At 34.9% G+C, this 23,527-nt stretch overlaps 1 protein-coding gene across 1 annotated transcript; it reads right to left on the bottom strand.

Moving 5' to 3' along the window:
- Positions 1-605: 605 nt before the first annotated feature.
- On the bottom strand, positions 606-15,969 carry LOC113234135 (basic helix-loop-helix transcription factor scleraxis). The gene is made up of 4 exons (XM_026469400.1): positions 15,743-15,969; positions 14,706-14,793; positions 9,642-9,789; positions 606-893 (listed from the first exon to the last, which is right to left on the bottom strand). Exons 1-4 carry the CDS (start codon positions 15,837-15,839, stop codon positions 606-608), a joined length of 621 nt encoding a protein of 206 aa, XP_026325185.1. The 5' UTR covers positions 15,840-15,969.
- Positions 15,970-23,527: the final 7,558 nt, after the last annotated feature.

Here is a 23,527-nt window from a genome sequence, read left to right on the forward strand (position 1 = left end):
CAGGCAGAGTATTCCATTCCTGGGCTGTGCGCATAATAGAAGATGATGAAAGGTGCCTAGTATGCCTGAAGGGATTTATAATAATAACTATATCTCCTATTTCGTAGCAGTAGAGCTCCTTGTGAAAGAGTTCGCCCAGGGTAGTACTGCCACGTTACCCATTTCTGCCGCCAAGCAGTAATGTCAGCATTGCTGTGTTCCGGTTTTGAAGGGTAAGGAGGCTGGTGAAATTACAGGCACATGGGACTTGTCAACTTATGTCTCAGGGTGACGGGCCCAGTGGTAGTGCCCTTCAGATCTTTGCAATTTAAAGCTCTGAGTGGCACTGTAACTGTTAGCTTTCCATCAGGCGCACGACTTGTTCGTCCTGTCATTTGATGTCATAAAAGAAATATTTAGGATTTGTATTAATAAATATATCTTCTATTTAAATTCGTGAAATCTGTAAACTTCTCTCCTGAAAACTTGTAATTTTGCGATACCTATAGACAGTGAGATAGCGTATCTTCGCGAAACTATTTCTGAATTTTTTTTATCGTGAAATGAAACAAAGACAATGTACGTATATTTCTGATAAGAAATTCATATATTCAAAATCACTCACATTAAACATTATTCACCAAATTCTCAGAAGAATAAGATCTCATTTCGTAATAATTCTCTTTGTAACCGTAATTGCAATATTGTGCGCACGATTCATTCGTTTCTTCGTACGCTCTATCCTCGTAGTCGTTTTCATATTCTTGTCCATATTCACAGCTCATTCTGTTTTGAATAGGTTCTCTGTTTTGGGTATTTCTGTTTGAGGAATCTATAGATTGCGAATTTACGTTCCACCTTTGAGAAATCGTGCAACCTAACGATCCACCGTGCTGAAAGGCGAACGGCCACGCCTGGAAACAAAAAATTGCTAATTAATAACTTACACAATACCTGATAAGAGCAGATAGGTGATGGTCTCGTTGATTCAGTAGTTATGCACCTGCTCCGTAGTTCAATTTGCAAATTAACCAAAATGTTTTAATATTGAGTTATTAGGTTTACCCGATTTTTACACATTTTAAATGAAACCTTTTTTTTCGGATCTAAATCGTATATATATATTTTTTCAAAGCAGCCAATTTTTTGGGTCTCCTTACAGGTCCCTTGGACACGGTTCTGTTCTCTTTCGCTTTTATCTGGTGTATTCATTCATAATAATGAAAGTCAGAGAGAACTACCTTCAAATAGGAACCAACTCAACTTTTTTAAAACCAGTAGAGTTCCTTGTGAAAGAGTTCGTCCAGGTAAATACGAAGAACAGGGAAGTGCCACCTTACCTATTTCTGCCGTCAAGCAATAATATGAGCATTACTGCGTTCCGGTTTAAAATGATTAAGGGAGTTCAACTTATGTCTCAGGGTGGCGGGCGCAGTGGCAGTGCCTGTAAGACAACATGCCAGGCGGACAACTTGTTCGTCCCGTCACTTGGTATTGTAAAAAAAACTTTAAATAAGTAACTATTTAAATTGTAGAATAATTTTTATGCTTAATCTGTGTCGCTTTTTATTTCAATTGTGCTCGTATTTTGTTATTTTTTTCTCGTGTTAAGTTGTTAAGTGAATGGATTTCTTTGTAAGAAAGAAGATTCTTAGTAAGAAATAAAATCTTGAAACCTAAATACGAAACCGCGACGGCAAAATCTAGGAATTGCGTTCGTTACAAAGGTAATTCGTTTTTTTTACTACGGGTAAAGACGTAAAACGAAGTCTGAAATCTGAATATTTTTCCTTCGCGAAATACTTATAAACGTTGGTGGTATTGAACGATGGTACAAGTGGTACGGAACGATATTACAACTGTGAGTTATTAATTACATACATTTATTTATACAAGGGCAGTTCCCACTGCCATGCTACATAGAAATGTAGGACCAATTTTATTCAGAGAGGCCATTTCATCAAAATCTGTGCAAATATGCTGTAATCATATTAATGCCTTAGTGTGTTGTTTTTTAAATTATTATATGTATTATAAAATATTTCGGACCCATATACCTCCCTTGGGAGACCCCCCAGTAACATAAACATCGTATTGAGGACGAAGCGGATTTTATTGCGACACACACTTGACCGCACTTTTTATGCAAACAAACAAACACTTTCGGTTGTATCTAGCTCTGGCGAACACGTGTTCCGGTTCGGAGAAATCCAAAAGGTCGATGCGGAGAAAATGAATATTTGGGTTAAATTAAAATTTTAAACAGTGGAGATTTTTAGCATGTTTTTTGAAATTTTTATTAAAGACAGTCTTTTTTCTTGGCTTTTCCCTATTAGAGTGTCAGCCTCTTATAAGCTTTATGACTTGTTTTTATAACGGGCAAACTTATAATAATAATAATTTGTTTTGTCCGCAAATGGGTTAATTCCAGTCAGCCTTTCTAACAGCTTGAGGCGGTTGGTCCTGCTCGATACGGCACATATTGTTCGCCGGTTCTTGAACCTGAGTCACTGACCCCGACCGACTATGCCAGTGCCGGGAAAAACCGCGTCTCCCATTTAAAAATTCAAAATTAATCTTTTAGGCCTTGGGAGAGGCGAGAGTCTAAAATAGATTAATAATAATTAAGTTAATAATTAAGGATTTGGAAGGAGAAAGAGTGAAAAAAAAGGGATCAGGCGAAGAACAAATATACAAATCAACTATAATTTCATAGATTTCTCATAGACGGCGCTATGGCAAAAACTCGTTAAAAAAACCAAAAACAAAGATCTGCAACAAGCACATACAAAAATTCGTAAAGTGCTGGGTTTGTTTCGTACACAGAACATTACATATCCGTGGTTCCGTAGCTCAGTTGGGAGAGCGCCAGACACGGTATGCTGAAGGCGCTGGTGTGAATCTAGCCGGATTAATGGAATGTTTCACAGTGTTCGTAATATTTTTTTTATTATTATTTTTCGTTCGTTCATTATTATTTTTATATTAGTAATTACAATGAAGTAGTAAAATAATTGCATATCATGATAGTGCAACATCGTGATATTCAATAAACTGTAACTGCCTCTGTGACCGAACGGTTATCATGCCGGACTGCCACGCAGAGGTCTCAGGTTAGATTCTCGTTCCGAGAGAAATATTAGTATGGCCTATATTTATTTCTCTCGTGAGTTTGAGTGTAATTTATGGTTGTCTATGTGTGTGTTCATGATACCCACTATGTGTGTGTGCGCGTTATTATTGTAATTATTAACTTAATATTACAATTACTTTATATATAGTACCATTACAACAGATAAATGTTTATATTTCTTTCTAAAATAAATCTAGAGGGATAAGTTGCAGACGAGTTATTGGACAATAACAAAAGATAGAAGGATTGGAAAAGATTTCTAGAGCAATTTATAAAGATGTGATTCAAATTGCCAACTTCGCCGCACTCACACAAATCGTCTAATGATGTAATGTCTGTTTGACTTTGACCGTAAACTAATTGAGTTTTGTATCGTTCAGAAAATACGGATATCAGCAATTTCTTTTTATGACACAAAGTGAGGAAAGTACAAGTCGTGCGTCTGGTGGTAAGCGACACGTCTATTGGTAACAGTTCCTGTGTCAATCAGAGCTTTAAATCACAAAGATCTGAGAGGCACTGCCACTGCGCCCGTCATCCTAAGACAAGTTGACAAGTCTCATGCGAGTGTAATTTTACCTGCACCCTTTCCTTAAAATCGAAACACTGTTTGTTCACATTACTTGGTGGCAGAAATAGGTAAGGTGGCAGTACTTCTCTGGACAAACTCTTTCACAAGGAGCTCTACTGCTACTTCCACTCTTTGGCTGTATACGCGGTAAACGCCAGTGAATGTTGGTTTTTATCTTTTATATGTGAGAGACAGATGACTCTACTACGCCTGACCATGAAGGAGCCTAGTGCCGTGTTGATACAATTATCGCTCTAGTCACCTCCATCCTGCATGTGTATAAGATGCCTCTTCACGCTCGTTTGAAGGACCCTAAATCATATAAGGGAAAGGGAGGTCCTATTGTCGATTGTGTGACAGAGAAATGTGCCTCCAAAACTTTTAAGTTCGCGATGGCATGCGGCAGGTTGTAAAACGGTGTCTACGGAAGCCAGCACGCTTACTTCTGAGGAATATTGTTGGGCAATCTTATAAAAAAATATCTCAAGTCGAAATCTAAATTCAATTCTATTATTCACGTGTAAAACTGATATAATATACGTCCACTTAAGGCAAGTTCATTGATATAATTTATAATAATGTAGAGTCGTAATAAGTACAGTACAGTAACAAGTAACTTAAGTCGTATTATGTACACACTTTGGTACCTATTTAATGTTATATTAAAGCTTACTAAACTTTGAAGAGTTCACATTACGGACTAACCAACCCTTATTTGAAACACAGTCAAGTAAACAAGACAAAGAAGAAAACAATAAACGTTAGCTCTTAACGTCCGGAGATAAATTTTATTTATACGCTCAACAGCTGCAAACTTTTGGTCAGCGCGCGCACAACCCGTTAAACGCTTTTCGTTTGTTTTTGTAACCTTTTTTGTTTTAAACTCTTCCTGTAAATATTTGAGTTTAAGTTGAAAGGACTTTTATATGTAGGTTGACCACTTGTTATGATTTTCATTCTTCTTCTTCAGTCTTTTATGACAAAGACCAAAACTTGTCCTGGATAGTGGTAGTAGGTAGTGTCTATGCTCAAACTCTGTTACCTTAAAAAATATCTGACCATATTTGCTGAGCGTTAATGATTACTTTATATCTATAATAAGCATTTTGAACAAATTAATCTTAAATAAATACGATGTATTTAAACAAATATATTTATTTTTAGAGACGGAACACCGTCAAGTTTTAGTTCTACATTCGTTTTGGATGGAAGGTATCACGAGATTTTCCTGACTTTAAAAAGAAAGGAAAAATCGAGAGTGAATTGACATTTGCTAAATAAATGCTTAACATTACATGGACGACCTCAGTGGTCGAGTGGCTTGCGCCCCGGTTTTCAAAGTATCCCGGGTCCCGGGTTCGGCTCCGACCTGGTCTATGAAGAAAAAACTTTTCCATATTGTCTTGTTTGGGTGTTTGTGGTACCGTCATCGTTGTTTCCGATTTTCATAACACAAGTTTAGCCACTTACTTTCGGATCAGAGCAATGTATGTGATGTTGTCATTAGACAAATAAATATTAATTTGTTAACTGATGTCAAAAAAGGAGGAGGTTCTCAATTCGACTGTATTGTTTTTGTATGTTACTCGATTGCACAGGAATTTGTTAACCGATTTGATGACTCTTTTTTTGTTGGAAAAAGGGTACCTCAGTACAGGTCCCATTTAAACTTGAAGAAATTATTCCAATTATAAGGGTGGCAAACTAGGGGATGAATCCGGTTTCACAAATTTCCGGTAACAGATTTCAATAAAACTTGGCAAATAGATGTAATTCCACGAGCTTTTCATGTCGGTCTTTTTTAACAATAAATAAAGTTATAATTAGGAATCTTTTTTATTATTTATACGTGGTAATGAATAATAAATAAAATTCCTGAGGTCGATTCCTGATAAATAAGAGGTCCTGGTCAAACTTGTGTCTATTTTACATTAGTAAAAGTCAAGCTTATACGCGACTTTTAAGTCGTATCGGTTCTGAAGAATAAGGGTACTAATGAAATTACAGGCACATGGGACTTGTCACTTTTGTCTTAGGACGGACGCAGCGGTAGTGACCCTCATAAAGAAATTTTATTATTATTATTAATGAACTAATTAAGACCAGATAAAAGGCAGAGAGAACATAAAAGCCTTGACCAAGGGACCTGTAGTAGCAGTAGAGTTTGTTGTTAATGAGTTCGTCCAGAGAAATACTGCCACCTAACCGCCAAGCTGTAACGTGAGCATTACCGCATTCCGATTTTTAAGGGTAAGAGTGATGGTGAAAGGTACAGGCATGTGAACTTGTCAACTTATTTCTCAGGGTGACGGGCGCAATGGCGCAATCATAGATATAGGATGGGCGCAATGCACACTGCATTCCCTTGCACCTCACATCTTTGCGATTTAAAGCTCTGAATAGCACTGCAACTGTTATGGATAGGCGTGTCACTTACCACGAGGTGCACGACTTGTTCGTTCCTACATTTGCTATAAAAATAAAATCTTGTATTCTAGTACCATCAGTTAACTTTTTGTATTCGCCATTGTTCATGCAGTTGCAAGCAATCTGACTTAATACCGCCATCAATCAGGCATAGGGCCTTCGCGGAACGTGTCCGCTAATCCGCGACGACGCAGTGGCGTTTAGCAAATGCTTGCCACGCGTACCGTACTTTCAGGGTTGGATTTAGTAGATAGAAGATTTGTTTTATGATAGGTAGGTAGGTAAGCTATGTTGCTCAAGTAAAGCCACATGCGATCATACGTCAAAAATGCTATTATCACGTGCAAGTCATAATAATAATACGAACTACACGAAACAAATTATGAAAATGTGAAATTTAATAACTCTTTACAAATTAAAATTATTTTTTTCGGATCTAAATTGCTTATTTTATATTTGCTTTTTCTGAGAAAGAAATATTTTGGACTCTTTACTGGTCTCATGGTCACGGTTGACTGACGTAAAAATGACAGATGCAGAAAATAAATATAGGTACTTGGTTTAGGTCCAAAAATATAGTTTCATTTCCAATCTCGATCTTGAAATCGATATTTTATAACTCTACTATTTCAACATCAGAAAGTTATCGATTTATTTCATTCGTAGAATCTTGAAACATCTCTCCTGAAAAGTTGTCATTTTGCACGTGTGGCCTTATTATAATACCAAGAAGGGTGCGAATATCATCTGTCTATTAAAAAAAAAATCACTGAGTTTTTCTTTCTTTTTATTGTACTTGTCATTATTAATGATGATTTCATTGAAGGCCTATTATCAGTGATTGATGGACTGGCTCTATCATATTCATAGACATAACTACTTTGGTTAATCAAATAGATAAACATAATATTGTACGTATTTCTTTTTGTCCTTTAACACATACGAAAATTCAATGCGTATTGCACGTACCTAGATCAAATTCATAAACTAACATTTTAAGCCAAATCACCTTTAAATAAATTAAGATTTTAATATTAGTGTAGGTATCATTATATTATTTATATATTATATATGGTGTACGATATAATGTAGTTGATGTACACATCTCACTCGTTAGTGTGATTTGAGGATAACTTACTTAGCTTTGTTCTGTTTTATACATTTAGATGTAACCTAGCAATAATAAGCTGTTATTCTCCCTAATGAAATAAATAAATAAGAAAAGTTTAACTCCAATTGATCACGAATACAATACCCGTCAACAGCTCCAAATCCGGGCCCTGATTCATAGCGGCATCAATAGGCATGTCCCGTGGCGGTTCCGACGAATTACCGAGATGACAAGTGTGACAGGGAATAAATTATCAGTAAATGTGTGATCATTTCAGCCGCGGCTATTAATGTGTTACAGCTTTTTTAGCCGTAAATTGTTTGTGAAATTTTGGCACTTTCGTTTGACGGTGAATTAAAGTAACGTATTTATCTTCTTTTTATTATATTTCTATACCCACCAGTCTCGTTTCAGGAAAGGATAATAATGGGGTGCATGAAAAGAGCCTCCTCGCAATAGCGTACTGTTCGTGTCCGCTCTACGTCTGGGACACCTTGGCCAGCAATCGGTACATTACGCCAATTGACAAATCGTTTCATCACGATGGGAAACATGTCCCACACTTCAGCATGGTAGCTACTACTAGTGACGCGAGTAGCGGCAGTCACTTCTGTGTCATATTAATATAATATTGCCATCGATATGATAAGAAGAAGAAGGAAAGGATAAAATGTCAGTAACCCACCCCGATGACTTGAAGTTGTTGAAAGTAAGCCTGATTTTCAAAGTGCTTGTCAAAATCCATGTTTCAATTAGTAGGTACTGTTTTCAAATTCTTAGAGTAACGGAAGAACTTATTATTATTAATACAGATACTTCGTAACCTTGGCATATAACAAACTCATAGGCGTTCATACGACAAAAGTGCTTTTATCACATGAAAGTTGTGACAATTAAAACTACCTACATGAAATAAACTATATATATGTGAAATTTTCTCTCTTTGTCCTGTTTAAGCATAAAAAAGTTAACGATTAATTTCGTCCGTATAATCTTAAAACTCTCTCCTGATAAGTTGTAGTTTTGCTGATGTGGCCTTATTAACAACAAGGGTGCCATTTCGAAAATGCACGTGTTTTCGGTAATTTTGTCATTGATTCATGAAGGCAGACTTCTCTACGTGCTTCCTGATAAATTATCTAACTAAGAGACAAATGTGACGGAGAAAGATTGTGAACAATCGCGTGATTGACTTTACAATTTTGTGACAAATGGGACACAATTTCTTATAGTCACGACTTGCTTGTTATTGCTATTTTTTATTGGATTCAGGTATACTAAACCGTTTTTATTTGATGCTAATATATTATTCCATTGTCATGGATTATGTTATTCACGTTATTAACTTTGAGAAATATCCTTACTTCTTCATAATAAAGTTTAGGTGTTGCGTAAGATATAGCAGCACCCTTGGTGTAATAAGGCCACATCGGCATAATGACAACTTTTCCAAAAAGAGGTTTAAAGAATGTACTAATAATTAGTCGATTACTGCACTTTAATCTGTCACTCATAATTTTATAAACCATATCACAAAGACCCTCTTTTTAGTTCTGAATCAGAATTCGATTGTCCATCGTACTGGCTACTGACCTGAAAAATTTCATTATATAACCAATATACACAATGCTATAATGAGTATTGTAGTTCTGTACACAAAAGTTTTAAAAAACGTGGTACTTTTGCTAATTAAAATATCAAATATGGCGCTACACAAACGCTCTACTGCCTCCTGATTTATTAAATTGGCGTAAAGACTTTGCAACCATGCCTTAAACCTTCATTAAAAAAAAATTAAGATTAAAATATAAGTGGTATTTGGCCACTTCTATTCTACCTCTTTTGTTTATTTGTTTTGTAGGGTTTACTTGGTTTTCGTTATCATGGTTTGTTAACAAAATATACCTACATTCAATACTGGTTGTGATTCATTATTTTATTAACTAAGAGAAAAAGTATTGTATGCAATGATTACATAATTAGGACTTAAAATCTCGTACCCATTACTTAGGCCACGAGGCTTTGCCGAGTAACCAACAAAAACACGATACTCGACTTTAACCAACCCTCATTATGCAACAATTGCATAATACTATATGCTTAAACACAGAAATCATACAATTTCACTTTCATTATGTATTGCACAATTTCATGATTTGTTTCACGTATTTCAGGTATTTGTTTCCTATTATTTTTATGATTTTCACGTCATAAATGCACTTTTGAAGATCACATGTGGCTTTTTATTTATTTATTTATCTTATAAAGTTTATATTGAACAATTATATTATTATAAAATAAAAAAATAATAATAAACAAGAAATAACAGAAGGAGGTAAAAGGTAAGTAGAATACACACTTAAAACAACAAAACGTGGTCAATCATGCCGTCAAATAGGTACTCTAAGAAAAAGACTTACGAGGCTTAAAGGATGCGGCGGCGTGTGCGCTGACCTAGGCTCGTGTAGTAGAGCTCGTAAATGCGCTATGTAGGAAGCAGCGAGTCGTAATGTATCCAGCTTTGATAGCTTAGTATCCGCCGGTACCCACGGTAAGGTTGTTTTTAGCCTGTGACATAGAAAAGTGCAAGTTTTTACATAAAGGTAAGATTTAAGACCATCGAATATATCTCAGCATGTCAAAAGTTAAAAAAAAAAAAAAATAAAGCAAATCTTTCTAACCTTAAAAAAGACATCGGTGAAAAAATCTTATAATTCATATTAACAGTGGTTACACACGACGACTTTTGGTAGCGATGCAAACGCGCGTCCTTGAAACGCAAACTTGAAAACTTGCGATTTATAGACGATTGCATCGATGCAAACTCACGATTGCATCGATGCAATCGTCTATAAATCCCAAGTGTAAAGTCGCTGTGTGTAACCGCTCATACTTATACTTAGGTATCTTGTCAAATAGACTTCTCGTTACTCTTAGATAGTTGACATTAAAATCTTTAACGATTGATTTTTATTTGTTTTATATTCTTCGAGTATTCTTATATAGTGAGACAGTGTTTATTTCATCAAAATTAAAACGCCAATTTAAATTCATCTAAATAGCGACTTCTAAAGAAATAGCAATAGTATTAAGACAGATATAATATAATTTATTGTAACCATGCTATAAGTACAGATGTTACATGTAAATAATAGTATCATAGGGTATAGCAAATTGTACTTAAATGTAGTTTGTATTATAATAACTTTTTCAACACATTTGCTCGTAACGGGCTTCTTATTGTATCGCTTTTAGGCTCATAAACCTAGCTATTGAACACGCGTTTGTAATTATATTACAAAACGTGTGTGTAATAAGTATAGGCTTAACCGGATTAAGATGTATCTCACAACAAGGCCTATGTTTTAAAACTATGCATTCTTAAATTATCCGGGTTATGTCTTTGAAATTAACTTGGTCTATTAAAAAAACAGCTCTAACCTACATATTATAAGATTCAAATTACAATGACAGTAATCCCAAACAAACAGGGTCACAGTTTTTTTTTTATTTCTGTTTAATACGGTTGTGTAGTCTTACCTTACAAATAATATTTTTATTAATAAATTTATATTTCTTATTTGATGTGATAAATATAGAAAAACATACACAATATACACCTATAAAACTTTAATTGAATAAAATTACTTATTTTGGATAATATTTTACACGAATTTGAGTGAAATAAGGACATATTTATATTATTTCGCATTGGCTGTTTAGGAATTTCACCTAAGTCTCATTATTGCCGAAGCACCTGCGCGCGCATATCCGCGCCGCGGCGCCAGGCGCAGAAAAAATAACTCTGCGCGCCAATTTCCATTGATACGTTCGAAACATTTATATACGCTGTGTGTTAGATAATTACCTAGGTGTTTAAAATGTCCTGCTCAAGCACGGAAGAAAACATTTTGATGGATTTAACACCGCCCGAAATCCTCACAGAGGCACAAAACGCAAGTGACAGTTTATTACCTTCGAAATCCAGAGAAAAATACATGGCTGCATATGAAACTTTTATACAATGGAAAACCAACAAAAAAGCGTCTTCGTTTTCAGAAAATGTTTTTCTTGCCTATTTTAATGAACTGGCGAATAGGTTTAAGCCCAGCTCGCTCTGGTGCATTTATTCTATGTTAAAGACCACAGTAAAGAACAAGAATAACATAGACATAAAAAGCTATTCAAATCTGACGGCATTTTTAAAGAGACGCTCTGATGGGTATGTTGCAAGAAAATCGAAGGTACTTTCGCCAACTGACGTCGAAAAGTTTTTAAAAGAAGCCCCCGATTATCAGTATTTAGCAACAAAGGTCAGTTGATCGTATTAAACCTTAATTTTTTTATGTTTTCATTTTTCTTGTATTATATTTGCGAAAATACCTATATTTTTAATTTCTTTACAGGTTGCAATGATATTTGGTGTCACTGGCGCGTGTAGACGCCAAGAACTAAGCGAAGTAACGGCAAAAGACGTAGAAACTCATGGCCAAATGCTTTTGATTAAAATTAACAACACTAAAAATAAGGTACCGAGATCGTTTGCCATTCACGGTCCATTTTACGACATAGTAAAAAAGTACGAAGCGCTTAGGACAGATAAGGCAAAATCCGATAGGGTAGATGCGTGGCTCAGCCAATAGGCATTAATAAATTTGGTGCAATGCCTAAAGAAATTGCCAAGTTTTTAAATCTACCCGACCCGGATTTATACACTGGGCATAGTTTCCGAAGAACATCAGCTACATTGCTAGCTGACTCGGGAGCTGATTTGCTTACTTTAAAGCGTCATGGTGGCTGGCGATCTAGCACAGTTGCTGAGTCTTATGTTGAAGATTCAGTTCGAAATAAGTCCAACATATGTACTCAAATAACCCACGCTATAAATCTGGAGCCCCAGGTTAAGAAGATGTGTCCTGAACCGCAGCCATCCACCTCCCGTGATACAAGTTATTTGTTACCTAGGTTGTCTATTTCTGAGTCTTTAAATGAACCACCACCACTTTCATCCATATTTGTACACAATGAACCCGTATCACCGACTTTTACGCAAGAAGACAATAATGAAATAGTAACAAATAATATCACACAGACGGTTCAAATGCCTAACAAAACTGCACGTTACCATTTTGAAAATTGTACATTTAACAATTGTTTTAATAATTAAATTTAAATAACTACATTTTTGATAAAATCAAGATACAATGACTTTGATAGGCTTTGGAGACTCTTAATTAATTGCTATTGATAGATATAGTATAGAATAGAATAATATTATTTACATTAACGTGAGCTTAATATAGTATTCAGTGTATCTGTATAATTAATGCCAAATAAAGCTATTTTTCATTTCCATTTTACTCAAGTTTGTTTCATTTTCCTCGCAAATGTGTTGAAAAACGTCGTATGAAACACGTGTGCTTTGATCATTACACTCTCGGCTTTCTTATCGCGCTCGCCTGCGGCCCGCGCGAGTAATAACGCCTCGTGTGTAATGACCAACTTAGCACACTTGTATCATAATGTACTATTAATATTAATTTCTTTCAATAAGGTATTATAAATATAAATAGAAGCTATTTATATATAGATATCGTATTGACTGAAAAAGTACGAAAAGGTTGTACACATTTTCAATTTTATTTTTACACTCAAATTATATTGACTTTAATCATAGCCTATCAAAATACTTGCTGGACTAAATCACAACATGGTTCACTTCATTCCTTAAAATGGTTGCCGCAATCATTGAAATTGTGGCTGCGGTCATGCACTTGGTACGCTCAAAACATGTTTCTAGGAAACAAGTTATATACGATTACATTAAATAACATCTTGTTTATATCAATCACATTGTTTTAAGTGTACAATGGTTGATTAAATTTCTGTTAAAACTAGAAAATGAACCATGCGTCTACGGTCGCTTAGCAAACAACACAGTTCAAGTCATTTAGAATAATTTTGAATGAGAGTAAAAAACATCGTTTAGGTATTACACAAGGTTTTTCAAGCTATTATTTTTTTATTTTTTTTTATTTATTTATTGTACAAAGGACAAAATACACAAATATGTTTCTAATCGCATTTTAAACCACTAAGGTTTGTCATAATGCGACCTGTATCTACACAATACAAATTTGAACATGCTAGCAGAAGCTTATATTTAAGTGTAAATATTTAAGTAATTTGTATAAATAATCTATAATATATATGTTATTAAAATTAATAAGATTGGGTAAATACATTCATCCTATTATATTAAATGTTCATCACATTTTTTTAAGTTTTGTACAAAGTAATCTTTAAGTTTATGTTTTATATTAATGGTTGTTAAGGTATTTCGTAGTTCCAGTGGTAACTTATTAATAAGTCGGGGAAGAAGGTAGGTAGATGTTCTTTCGCCGTACACATTATTCGCGCGACTCGTTAGCAACTGGTCCCCAGCCATCGCTCGCGTACACACGGGGTGATGTATTACTTGTTTAAGATCGTTGTTAAAAAACATAGATTTTAAAAACATACTTTAATTGGGTATAAACAGGTAAGATTCTACAATGTTTGAAAAGACCAATATCATTATCCTTCATTTGAAGTCGGATTTTATTTGATACAATGTGTCTTAGAATATTAACTTGTAGGTTATATATTTTATTTAAGTATGAGTTAAAGGTACGACCGTAGCTACATAAACCATACTGAATATACGATTCTGCTAACGAGTTGTAAAGCATTAGTTTGACTTTAAAGGGGATTCTTTTCTTTAATATTATCATATTAGCCAAAAATTGCCTCAGTTTATTACAAATATATTCTATATGGCTACTCCAATTAAAGTTATGACCTATTTGTAAACCGAGATAAGTCTGGCCATTTACAACATCTATACAAGGGCACTCGCAGCTACCAGTTTTTGGGTAGTGAAGACAATTATGATTACGTGCCACGATGCTTTTTATCTCTGTGGATTTAATGTAAGGCGATTTTATTATTAGTAGTTTGGTCTTAGAGGTGTTGGAACAGGTATTTTATTTATAATATTTATTTATTTACAAATAATTACATTGTGTTGGTAATTTTTTTTTATATTCCTGTTTTATTTTGATTTAAGTAACGTTTAAAGGAAAAAACCGTCTATTTTCGACTTGAGTAGCAGTAGAGCTCCTTGTCAAAGAGTTCGTACAGGGAAATATTGCCAAATTACGTATTTCTGCCACCAAGCGGTAATGTGAGCATTACTGCATGTCGGTTTTGAAGGGTAAGTAAGGGTGTTGGTGAAATTACCAATTTGTCTGAAAAAAATATGAACTTGTCAAGTTATTTCTCAGGATACCGAGCGCAGTGGTAGTGCCACTCAAATCTTTGCGATTTGAAGCTCTGCAGCTGCTATGGACAGGTTTTCTAAGCGAAGATATACCGATTAGCGATCTATTCAGATCGCTCAGTACGCTAAACTGAAAAACGAATAGAGATTGTTAAAAACTTACCTGCAAAAAGCTTTAGAAAGCACCCTCATTCTGGCCCGCTCCCGAGCATTTGCCGCATTTCTATGCTGCGGCTCATGGCCGCTACGACCTGGTCAAAACAATATACAAGGTTAATTTTAATTCATCCGAGAGGAGAAGACATTTATGATATTAAAAGTAACAACTTTTGGTTGAGACGACTTTTACAACCGTAAAAAATACATTTTTAATCCTTTACGCAACCAATTGCACATTCTAAGCAGATTTGTAAGTGGAACCCATAAAATAAATGTTTGATCGACAGATACACACTTTATACCTACATCGATACGACACAGTATAAAAACATGAGCTGCCGGTTATCAGTCGGGTTAGGATCACAAAGAAATAGACAAAATGAAGACTAAGTAATTTGTAAGCAAAAACAAAGTAGAATTCGTAGGTTCTCGCGATTGTTAAAAAGGAGGAGGTTCTAAATACGACTGTATTTTTTGTATGTATGTTACGAGATAACTCATATTTGGTTATTTGTGGACCGATTCTGATAATTCTTTTTTAAATTTTTATTGAATTGATATTCAATTATTTTTGTGAAATTAGTCCACTAGTTTGTTATAAATATTAATACAAAGATCGAATTCTTTTTTGTTGAAAATAGGATACCTCGGAAGTGGTCCCATTTAAACTTAAAGAAAATATTCGTCCTCTAAGGGTGGCAAACTAAGGGATGAATCCGGCTTCACGCACCTTCCGGTAACCGATTTCAATAAAACTAGGCAAATAGATGTAATTTCACGAAATTTTGAGGTCAGTTTTTTAGTAGGTACTCTGTACTGATTATTTGCGTATATTTGTTTTGTCATGCAAACCAACGTTTCGGGCTTTTCGGATAGAGTCAACCCTGACCATAATATTTGTGAAAATCCGAAACTTTGTTTTGTTCGAAAAAAAATAGAACAGATTCGCTCCGAAAAAAATAGTGTCATATTTTTATGACTAAAACAATGAAATATAAATAAGTATTATTTGAAATTTTATTATTATATATATTACCTTACCTGAACTCGATTGACTATCATCGAACATAAAGTCGTCATCGTCCACTTCTTCCATCCGTTTATCTACGGACGACAATCTCACTTTTTTTCTAGGCATTTTATTATAAAAAATATTGCACCAAACACATTTATAAAAGGTTACAATTTACACTTCACTATGATAGATACATTTTTGAAAATAATTATTATCTGAAAGCCAACTCCAGGGGTGTGTATTCTCTATCATGCGGGACGCTTATGATTTGAGTGCGTCTGCGCAAGGCGGGCGGCCGAAAGCGCATTTGGGCGGCGCTTGTAAAAGCCCCACCCGAAAATTTCAGTCCCGTACTATGATATCCTTAACTCTCAAACCATAACATTAATTTACGTAGCGCTTTCTTGGTTTCTTGGGTTTGTTAAGAGATATAATACCATTTCGGTTCAGAAAATACAGTTGCGAGATACCGTGGTACAGAGGAAAATTTGCAGACAGCAAGTGATCGTTTGTTGAGAGTGTAAATAAGGAGACTAAGTATTAATATTTTCTCGTGATGCAGAATTTGAGTTATGTTTTAACATTTGTTCACGTTATAGAGAAATATTGAATGTTAATTTTTAAGTAAGTGAGAATGAATATCCTTAGAAAATTTAACCTAAAAACATACAGCAATAAAAACAACTTAACACTATGGAACAGGAAGGAAGATAATTTCAACATTGTTCTTCTTCAGTGAATTTTATTTTGCTAATATTTTTAACTTAATTGCATTACTATATGAAATACAACATTTTAGATAATGCATTTCGTATGGCGAAAGGTGGCTACACAAACCACAAAATTTGGAATTTATGAGTTATTAGTTTTCATTTTCATTTTTCAGACAAAATCACGCAGCCTTACATTTTCAAATTAAAGGTTCCAATCAAGTGCAGAGTATCTTCATTAGATGTGTAAGCAAATTTTACATGAAATCACAAAATTAATTAAATATTATAGTCGAGCAAAGACCTGCCATCTTACCTTACGTGAGAGGTGTTACAGACAAGATCGGAAGATTTCTCAGTTCCTGAGACCCGTGAAATGTAACATCACCTTACAGGATGCAGGAGTTTACAAGTTCGATTGTGAGTGCGGTCTCTCTTATATTGGCTAAACAAAGCGAAGTATTTGTACCCGCGTCAAAGAACATATAGCTGATGTCAAACACCGTCGCGTAAACAAGTCTGCAGTCTGCGAGCGTGTCATGGATAAACATTAAAACATTCAATGAAGTTTGACAAACCCCAGGTCCTTGCAAAAGAAGTCGGTTATCTACCTAGGATGCTGCGAGAGGCCATTGAAATTAAAAAACATCCAAATTTCAACAGGGAAGATAGTTTCTCCGTACCACCAGTTTGGGATCCAGTATTTCCTCTAATGAAAAATCCCAAACAGACATAAGACTGCAGTACTAATTAATATGTTTTAGTTTATTCTAATTTCTATTAATAATTAATAATAAATTGAACTTAACAAAAATTCATTCAATAAAATAATTTGTAAAACTTAATGTAGCGTAAATTGGAATGTTTTCTTTGTAAAATTAAAAATAAGGTATTTAATTCATAACTATAGTGAAAAAATAGGGCGGTTGCATCAATATTAGACATAACTGGTTGAAGACTGTACCACCTCAGTCAACCGTGACCATGAGACCTGTAAAGGGCCCGAAACGACGGTTTGTTTGAAAAAACAAATATACGCGATTTAAATCCGGAAATTTAGTTTCATTTCCTATGTGTAACAATCACGAAAACCTAAGAACTCGATAATTAAATATTACTATTGATTCGTAAGGCCATCTTCCTGACGAAACCAATACGAAATTGTTGGGGGTTGCTCTTTGTAATTAAGATATTTATTCACAAAATATTTACAATATTTATTTTGAAATATAGGTAGAAACAGTCTTAGGAATTAACTTATTTAAAAAAATTAAGAACTCCATGAAATTGTATCATCCAAATAAGCAAATACTACTTATTATACTGTTCTGTATAATAAATTTACATTTCATATAAAATTTTGAACCTCGAATAGAAATTTCCGATATAAGGATCTTATGTGACCCGCAACACAGGGTTTCCCTAGTGCGGGGCTATGTTGAGTGTGTGCGTTATTATTATATTATAATTATTAATATATTTCAGAATCATTCGCTTCCTTGCCCTTCCGATGAATGTGTTACTTTGTACACGACTGTCAAGAACAACCGATTTATTTTAGTTCCTTGTTAATACAAGATATGTATTCTACTAGCTGGTGCCCGCGACTTTGTCTGCGTAGAATTTTAATTGCGCGGACAGCAAAACAGAGCCATTTCGCCAAGTTATTAGTTATTCGTGGGCACTAATGAAATTTGGCATATAAAGTACCTAAAGTTTACTTAAAAATACAACTGTATATATACAAGGTGTTAACGAGCTGATCTGGGAACAGAACCTGACTGATAAGGTCCCTGTGCAGGCTTGCTTGTACAGGTAATAGTTACCTTGTTGGGTAGGGAGGGCACTATAATATTTTTTTTGTGTAAGCCCGCACTAGGGAAACCCTGTGAGGCGGGTGCCATGGACACATACGTAGACAACCACAAATTACACCCAAACTCACGAGAGAACTAAATATAGGCTATGCAAATATTTCTCCCGTCGGGCCGGGACATGGAGGCATGTAGAGACATGGCAGACCAGGATGTTAACCGTTCGGCCACGGAAGCAATTTCAAAAAGGATGGCATCTACAAGGGTAAATTGTTCATTTCTAACTATAATGTTGGTGGACACACAGGTTCCCAAACTTTTTCATGTACCCACTTAAGCAAGAAAAGAAAATTATTATACTAGATAAGAAACAACGCCCACCACCACAAAAATAATAATTTTTTACATTAATTTAACACAAAAATATACAGATTAATCTAACAGATTTTTTTTCAAATACGATAGCGTCCCCTGGATCAATTGCCCGCCCCCAATTGCTTTCGAGGCCCATATCCCACCTACACCTTAGACCTCTTCAGCGCCCAGCGAGAAGGAGAACAGGAAGATCCAGCTTGGTTGGACAGCGTTTGCAAAACTACGTCGATTCTTCTCATCACCCACACCGCAAAGTTAGAAAACAATAGTTTTCGATCAGTGCGTTTTACCTGTTATGACTAGAGATGGGAAAAACTGCTTATTTTTTTAAACTTTGAAACGTTGTAGCTTTTTAAAAAAAGCGTGTCTTATAATACGCTTTTCACTACGCTTTTTAGCTTGAAGCTTAAAAAATCGTTTAGAAAAACGATTAAGCGCATAGACATTTTTGTTAAAAAAAGCTTGAAATGTTGTGTTGATAGCCAAAGGCTAGAGTAGACTACTAAAGGTTTTAAGTTTCTTTGTAAAACAAGGGTTTTTAATTTTCACGAGTTTGAATACCTAACGAGGTCATACGTATTTTTACATTGTGGAATGCAATAAATTACTGATTACTGAAATTACTGATTACTGATTACTGATTACGTCAGAGAACTAAAGTGACCGACATAGCTCGCAAAATCACTAAGTTTAAGTGGCAGTGGCCCGGGTATGTCTGCAGTAGGGTTGATCGCTGATGGAGCAAACTTGTTCTGGAATGGCGACCACGTCAAGGAAAACGTAGTGTCCAGTGTCCCACACCACGCCTTGCGGCAAGATGAACAGACGACCTGAGCAAGGTAGCCAGGCAGTGGCTGGATGCGTGCGGCACAAGACCGGGAGAGTTGGCGTGCTCAAGGGGAGGTTTATTTCCAGCAGTGGATGTAAGCAGATGATGAGTTTTATTTTTATTTACAAAATTATTATTCAGATTGACAAATTAATTTGTTTAGGAAACATAAATGGGACTTGACACTTTTGTACAAAAATAAATCGTTGAGTATAGAACTGATCGACTCTTACGCTTAAAATAAAAAGCGTGCTGAAGTGCTTATTTAAAAAAAAAACTTTTTAAAGTGATTTTCGTTTAAACGCCCACCTTATGACATACGGTGGACATTGGACGGTGGACGTTCGGACGGATTGTGGACGGTGGACATTCACGATACGGTTTTTTCACTAATTCAAGGTCGCTAAGCGAGCTATGGAACGAGCTATGTTCGGAGTTTCTTTGAAGGACAAAGTACGGAACGAAGTTACCTGACAGAAATGATCATGAGGATGATTATGGTTTAATATTAGGTAAGTTTTGCTCTTTGGCAAGCATGTCTTTATAAATACTTTTGACGTTAAATAATAAGTAAGTATCATCCTCTTACCATTAACAGTGTACTAATTAGAAAAGCTTATTATAAAATCAATGATTCAGTACATAGATGATATACGAACGTATGGTGTACCTACTTCCAACTATTGAATGTTTTGTGATGATATAAAAAAATCATTCTGTCGTGCTCCTGATGGTAAGCTACACGCCTGCCCGTAACAGTTGCAGTGCCACTCAGAGGCACTGTCAATTGCACCCTTACCCTTCACAACCGGAACACCGTAATGCTGACATTACTGCTTGGCGGCAGAAATAGGACATGCTAAGAACCAGTGGTTTTTTTGTTTAATGTGGCGATTTCAAGTGTAATTTATTACCTACGGAATAAAGATACTTGATTTGATTAGATAATTCTATGTCATGTTTATACTCTCCTCATGAGCCATTAATATGAATTAAAAACAGAAATATACCTACAACAAAATATTGAGGAACTCTACCAAATACTAATTAATTACAGACCCAAATGATCTCACTCTCGTACACCCTCGGGACCATTTCACTCAAATAGCATTTAAGAAGGTCGAGGTCACAGTCCTTCCTAACCATTTCCTAACACAAAATTTTCCATGAATTAAGTTGTCACTGTAAAAATAAGCACTCAGCTGATTAAGTTAAGTTTTTCCAAAAATTTTACTCAGAGAAAAGGTTTTAAATGGGTGTGAGCCGATTGAGTACTATATTTAAAAAGACGAAAATAAATAATAAAGTAAAACAAATAATTTGAAATGAAATTTAACAATTACCTCGCTCTATTTTTTATTTAAATCTTGGAATTGTTGTTGGAAGTGTAAAGCAATTAGCGCTGTCAAAAGTGGCACAAAAAGATTGACGTAGAGTCTCGGGGCCACGCTTCCGTGACATCTAATACTTTACTACCATTAACACGTGCGATCCTTCTGATGCGCCCCGTCTCACGGCAGCGGTAACCTTTGAACTTCAAGATTTAAGAGCTAGAACGTTTCTTACGAAGAAATATTTGTTCTACCAGACAATTGGAAAATCAGATATTGCAAATTCTTCAACAGGTTATCAATTCTTCGCCCATAGCTGGGTCATTGGACTTCGGCTTATAACTCTCTTCGGATTCGGAGTCTATGGTATTATTATGGGGATTCGCTCTGGACCTTTTGGAGGGAAAAGTGTCGTTTTTATTTTGATTTTCAATTATTTTGTGAAATCTAGTTTAAAGTGGAATAGGATAGTGCTATTGTACCTTAATCGAAGATTAAAACGCGAAATTATACGAATCTCGAACTAAAATACCCGTATCGGCCCGTTTTAAGGAATCCCGAGTCAATCCAAGCACGCCGCGCGCCGCCTCAAATTGCCCATCCTCTTTGTGGCGGCCATATTCACAGAAACATAATTAAACCTCATGTTTAGGCTGATGGCTTTACCAAAGCCTTAGTAAATTAAAAAAAAAACAACAGCTGGGAATAAAAAGTACGTTAAAATGTATAAAAAAAATAAAGCAAGTCAGTCATTTAAATTAATAAATTTAATTTAGTAAAGTATTTAGTAAAAATTCATATATTTAATGAAAATAATATTCATATGTTAATATAAAATATTTTGCAAAACGTGTGTACCATAAATTGGAAGGTCTTTTAGATAATTAAAAATAATGTATCTATACATTGACTTACAATTATATGGACGTCGGGTCCGCGCTAAAAAGTGTCCGAACTTATAGGGCGTTAAAATCGTACACAGACCGTCATTCACGCTTTAGTCTTCGTTTGTTTGACTGACAGCGAAGCAAGCAAAATTAGACAGTACTGCAATGACATTACAATTTAAATACTACGTTTTAGCTTTTTCATATTCCTTTACATGTCACTACGTTTAAATAGGTTGACTTGGGACATTTTTTTCGTGGTTTTTGTATTAGACCCCTCGTTCATTTATTTGTAAGTCAATGTATCTATATTAATAACTTGTGTAACTATAGTGAAAAATTTGGTAATTTGCATTAATATTTGACATAACTTATTAATTATTTTACCATCTTAGTCAGCTGGGACCATGGCACCCGTAAAGGGAATAATAAATACGCGATTTACATCCAAATAAATTTCATTTCATATCATTGACATAATAAACTATATTTAGTATAGGAAACAGGAAATGAAACTTTTTTGGTAATTGGTAATAACCATAAAACATAAGCTGTAATATAATCACATTAAAATCGTTACTATATTACTGCTGAAGCAGGTACGTACATACTCGTTGAGAGTAGTACTCGTTTGTTGAGTATTTTGTTACATAAATTCTTCAAAAGATAATTTCCAATATTACATACCGTCGTCTAAAGTTCAAAACCTCGTAACTCACGTTTTTGAACGAAATCCCTTTTTACTCTTCAAGTTTCTTTTGATAAGTACATTTTTCACTATGTTTTCACAAAAAATATTTTTATTTTAAGTATATTATGAAGAAAATACGAAGAAAGAAATAGTGATGAAGAAAGTTAGAACTATAGTCCTTATTTTAAATAAAACTACAAAAGATTTTATCCTGAAAATTCTACTAATTACGAATTCAAAGTTTTTGTTCAAAGTAACATTATTGTCATTTAAGTGAAAGTCTAAAGTGAATTAGTGAATTAATAATAACGCACACACTCAACATAGCCCCCCGCACTAGGGAAACCCTGTGTCGCAGGTGCCATGGACACACACACATAGACAACCACGAATTACACCCAAACTCACGAGAGAAATAAATGTAGGCCATACAAATATTTCTCCCAGTCCGGGAATCGAACCCGGGGACCTCTGCGTGGCAGTCCGGTATGGTAACCGTTCGGCCACGGAGGCAGTTAAGTGAAAACATAAATATTGACTCCCGACGGTTAAAAGACTATTTAGAAAATCCTAACAAGAGAACTAAGTTATTTAGGAGAAAGTGAAAACATAATGTACTAGAACTACAATGGAAAATATTTATTGAGGATCCCGATTATTAAACGAAGACATGGCTCAAAGGACTTGTATCCAAGCCAAAACTCTTAATAAAAAAATACTCTTCAAGCGCAATATCGGGCGAATAAAGCTCAAAATAAATACCATTTCTAGAATCATAGATTGTCATAATAATAGTCAGCATTTTGAACCAAATACGAGCTTACCTATAACTGGAATACACATAAGAACAATTATACTGCATATAATATTCAGAATAATCATATATCTGTAATAATGTTGGTTTGCCAATAAATAAATAAATAATTATTTCTAGAAATTCTGTTTCTTGTGCTTACTCAAAACTTCATGTTAATGGAGGTAGGTACGAGGTTTGCGAATTTTGCCGACTATACTTAAGTAAAAACATCTTTCTTAGAACATATCTGTATATATTTCTTTCATTAGGTAAAATTACATGATGTTCTCTGTTAATTAGTAGTTGTGTTACTTTTACTAACTGTTTGCGATGTAATTTCAAATATGATCTAAAATTGATTATGCCCTAGGAAGGAAT

Source organism: Hyposmocoma kahamanoa, unplaced genomic scaffold, assembly GCF_003589595.1.
Source record: "Hyposmocoma kahamanoa isolate Upper Pololo Valley unplaced genomic scaffold, ASM358959v1 81, whole genome shotgun sequence".
Taxonomy (NCBI): domain Eukaryota; kingdom Metazoa; phylum Arthropoda; class Insecta; order Lepidoptera; family Cosmopterigidae; genus Hyposmocoma; species Hyposmocoma kahamanoa.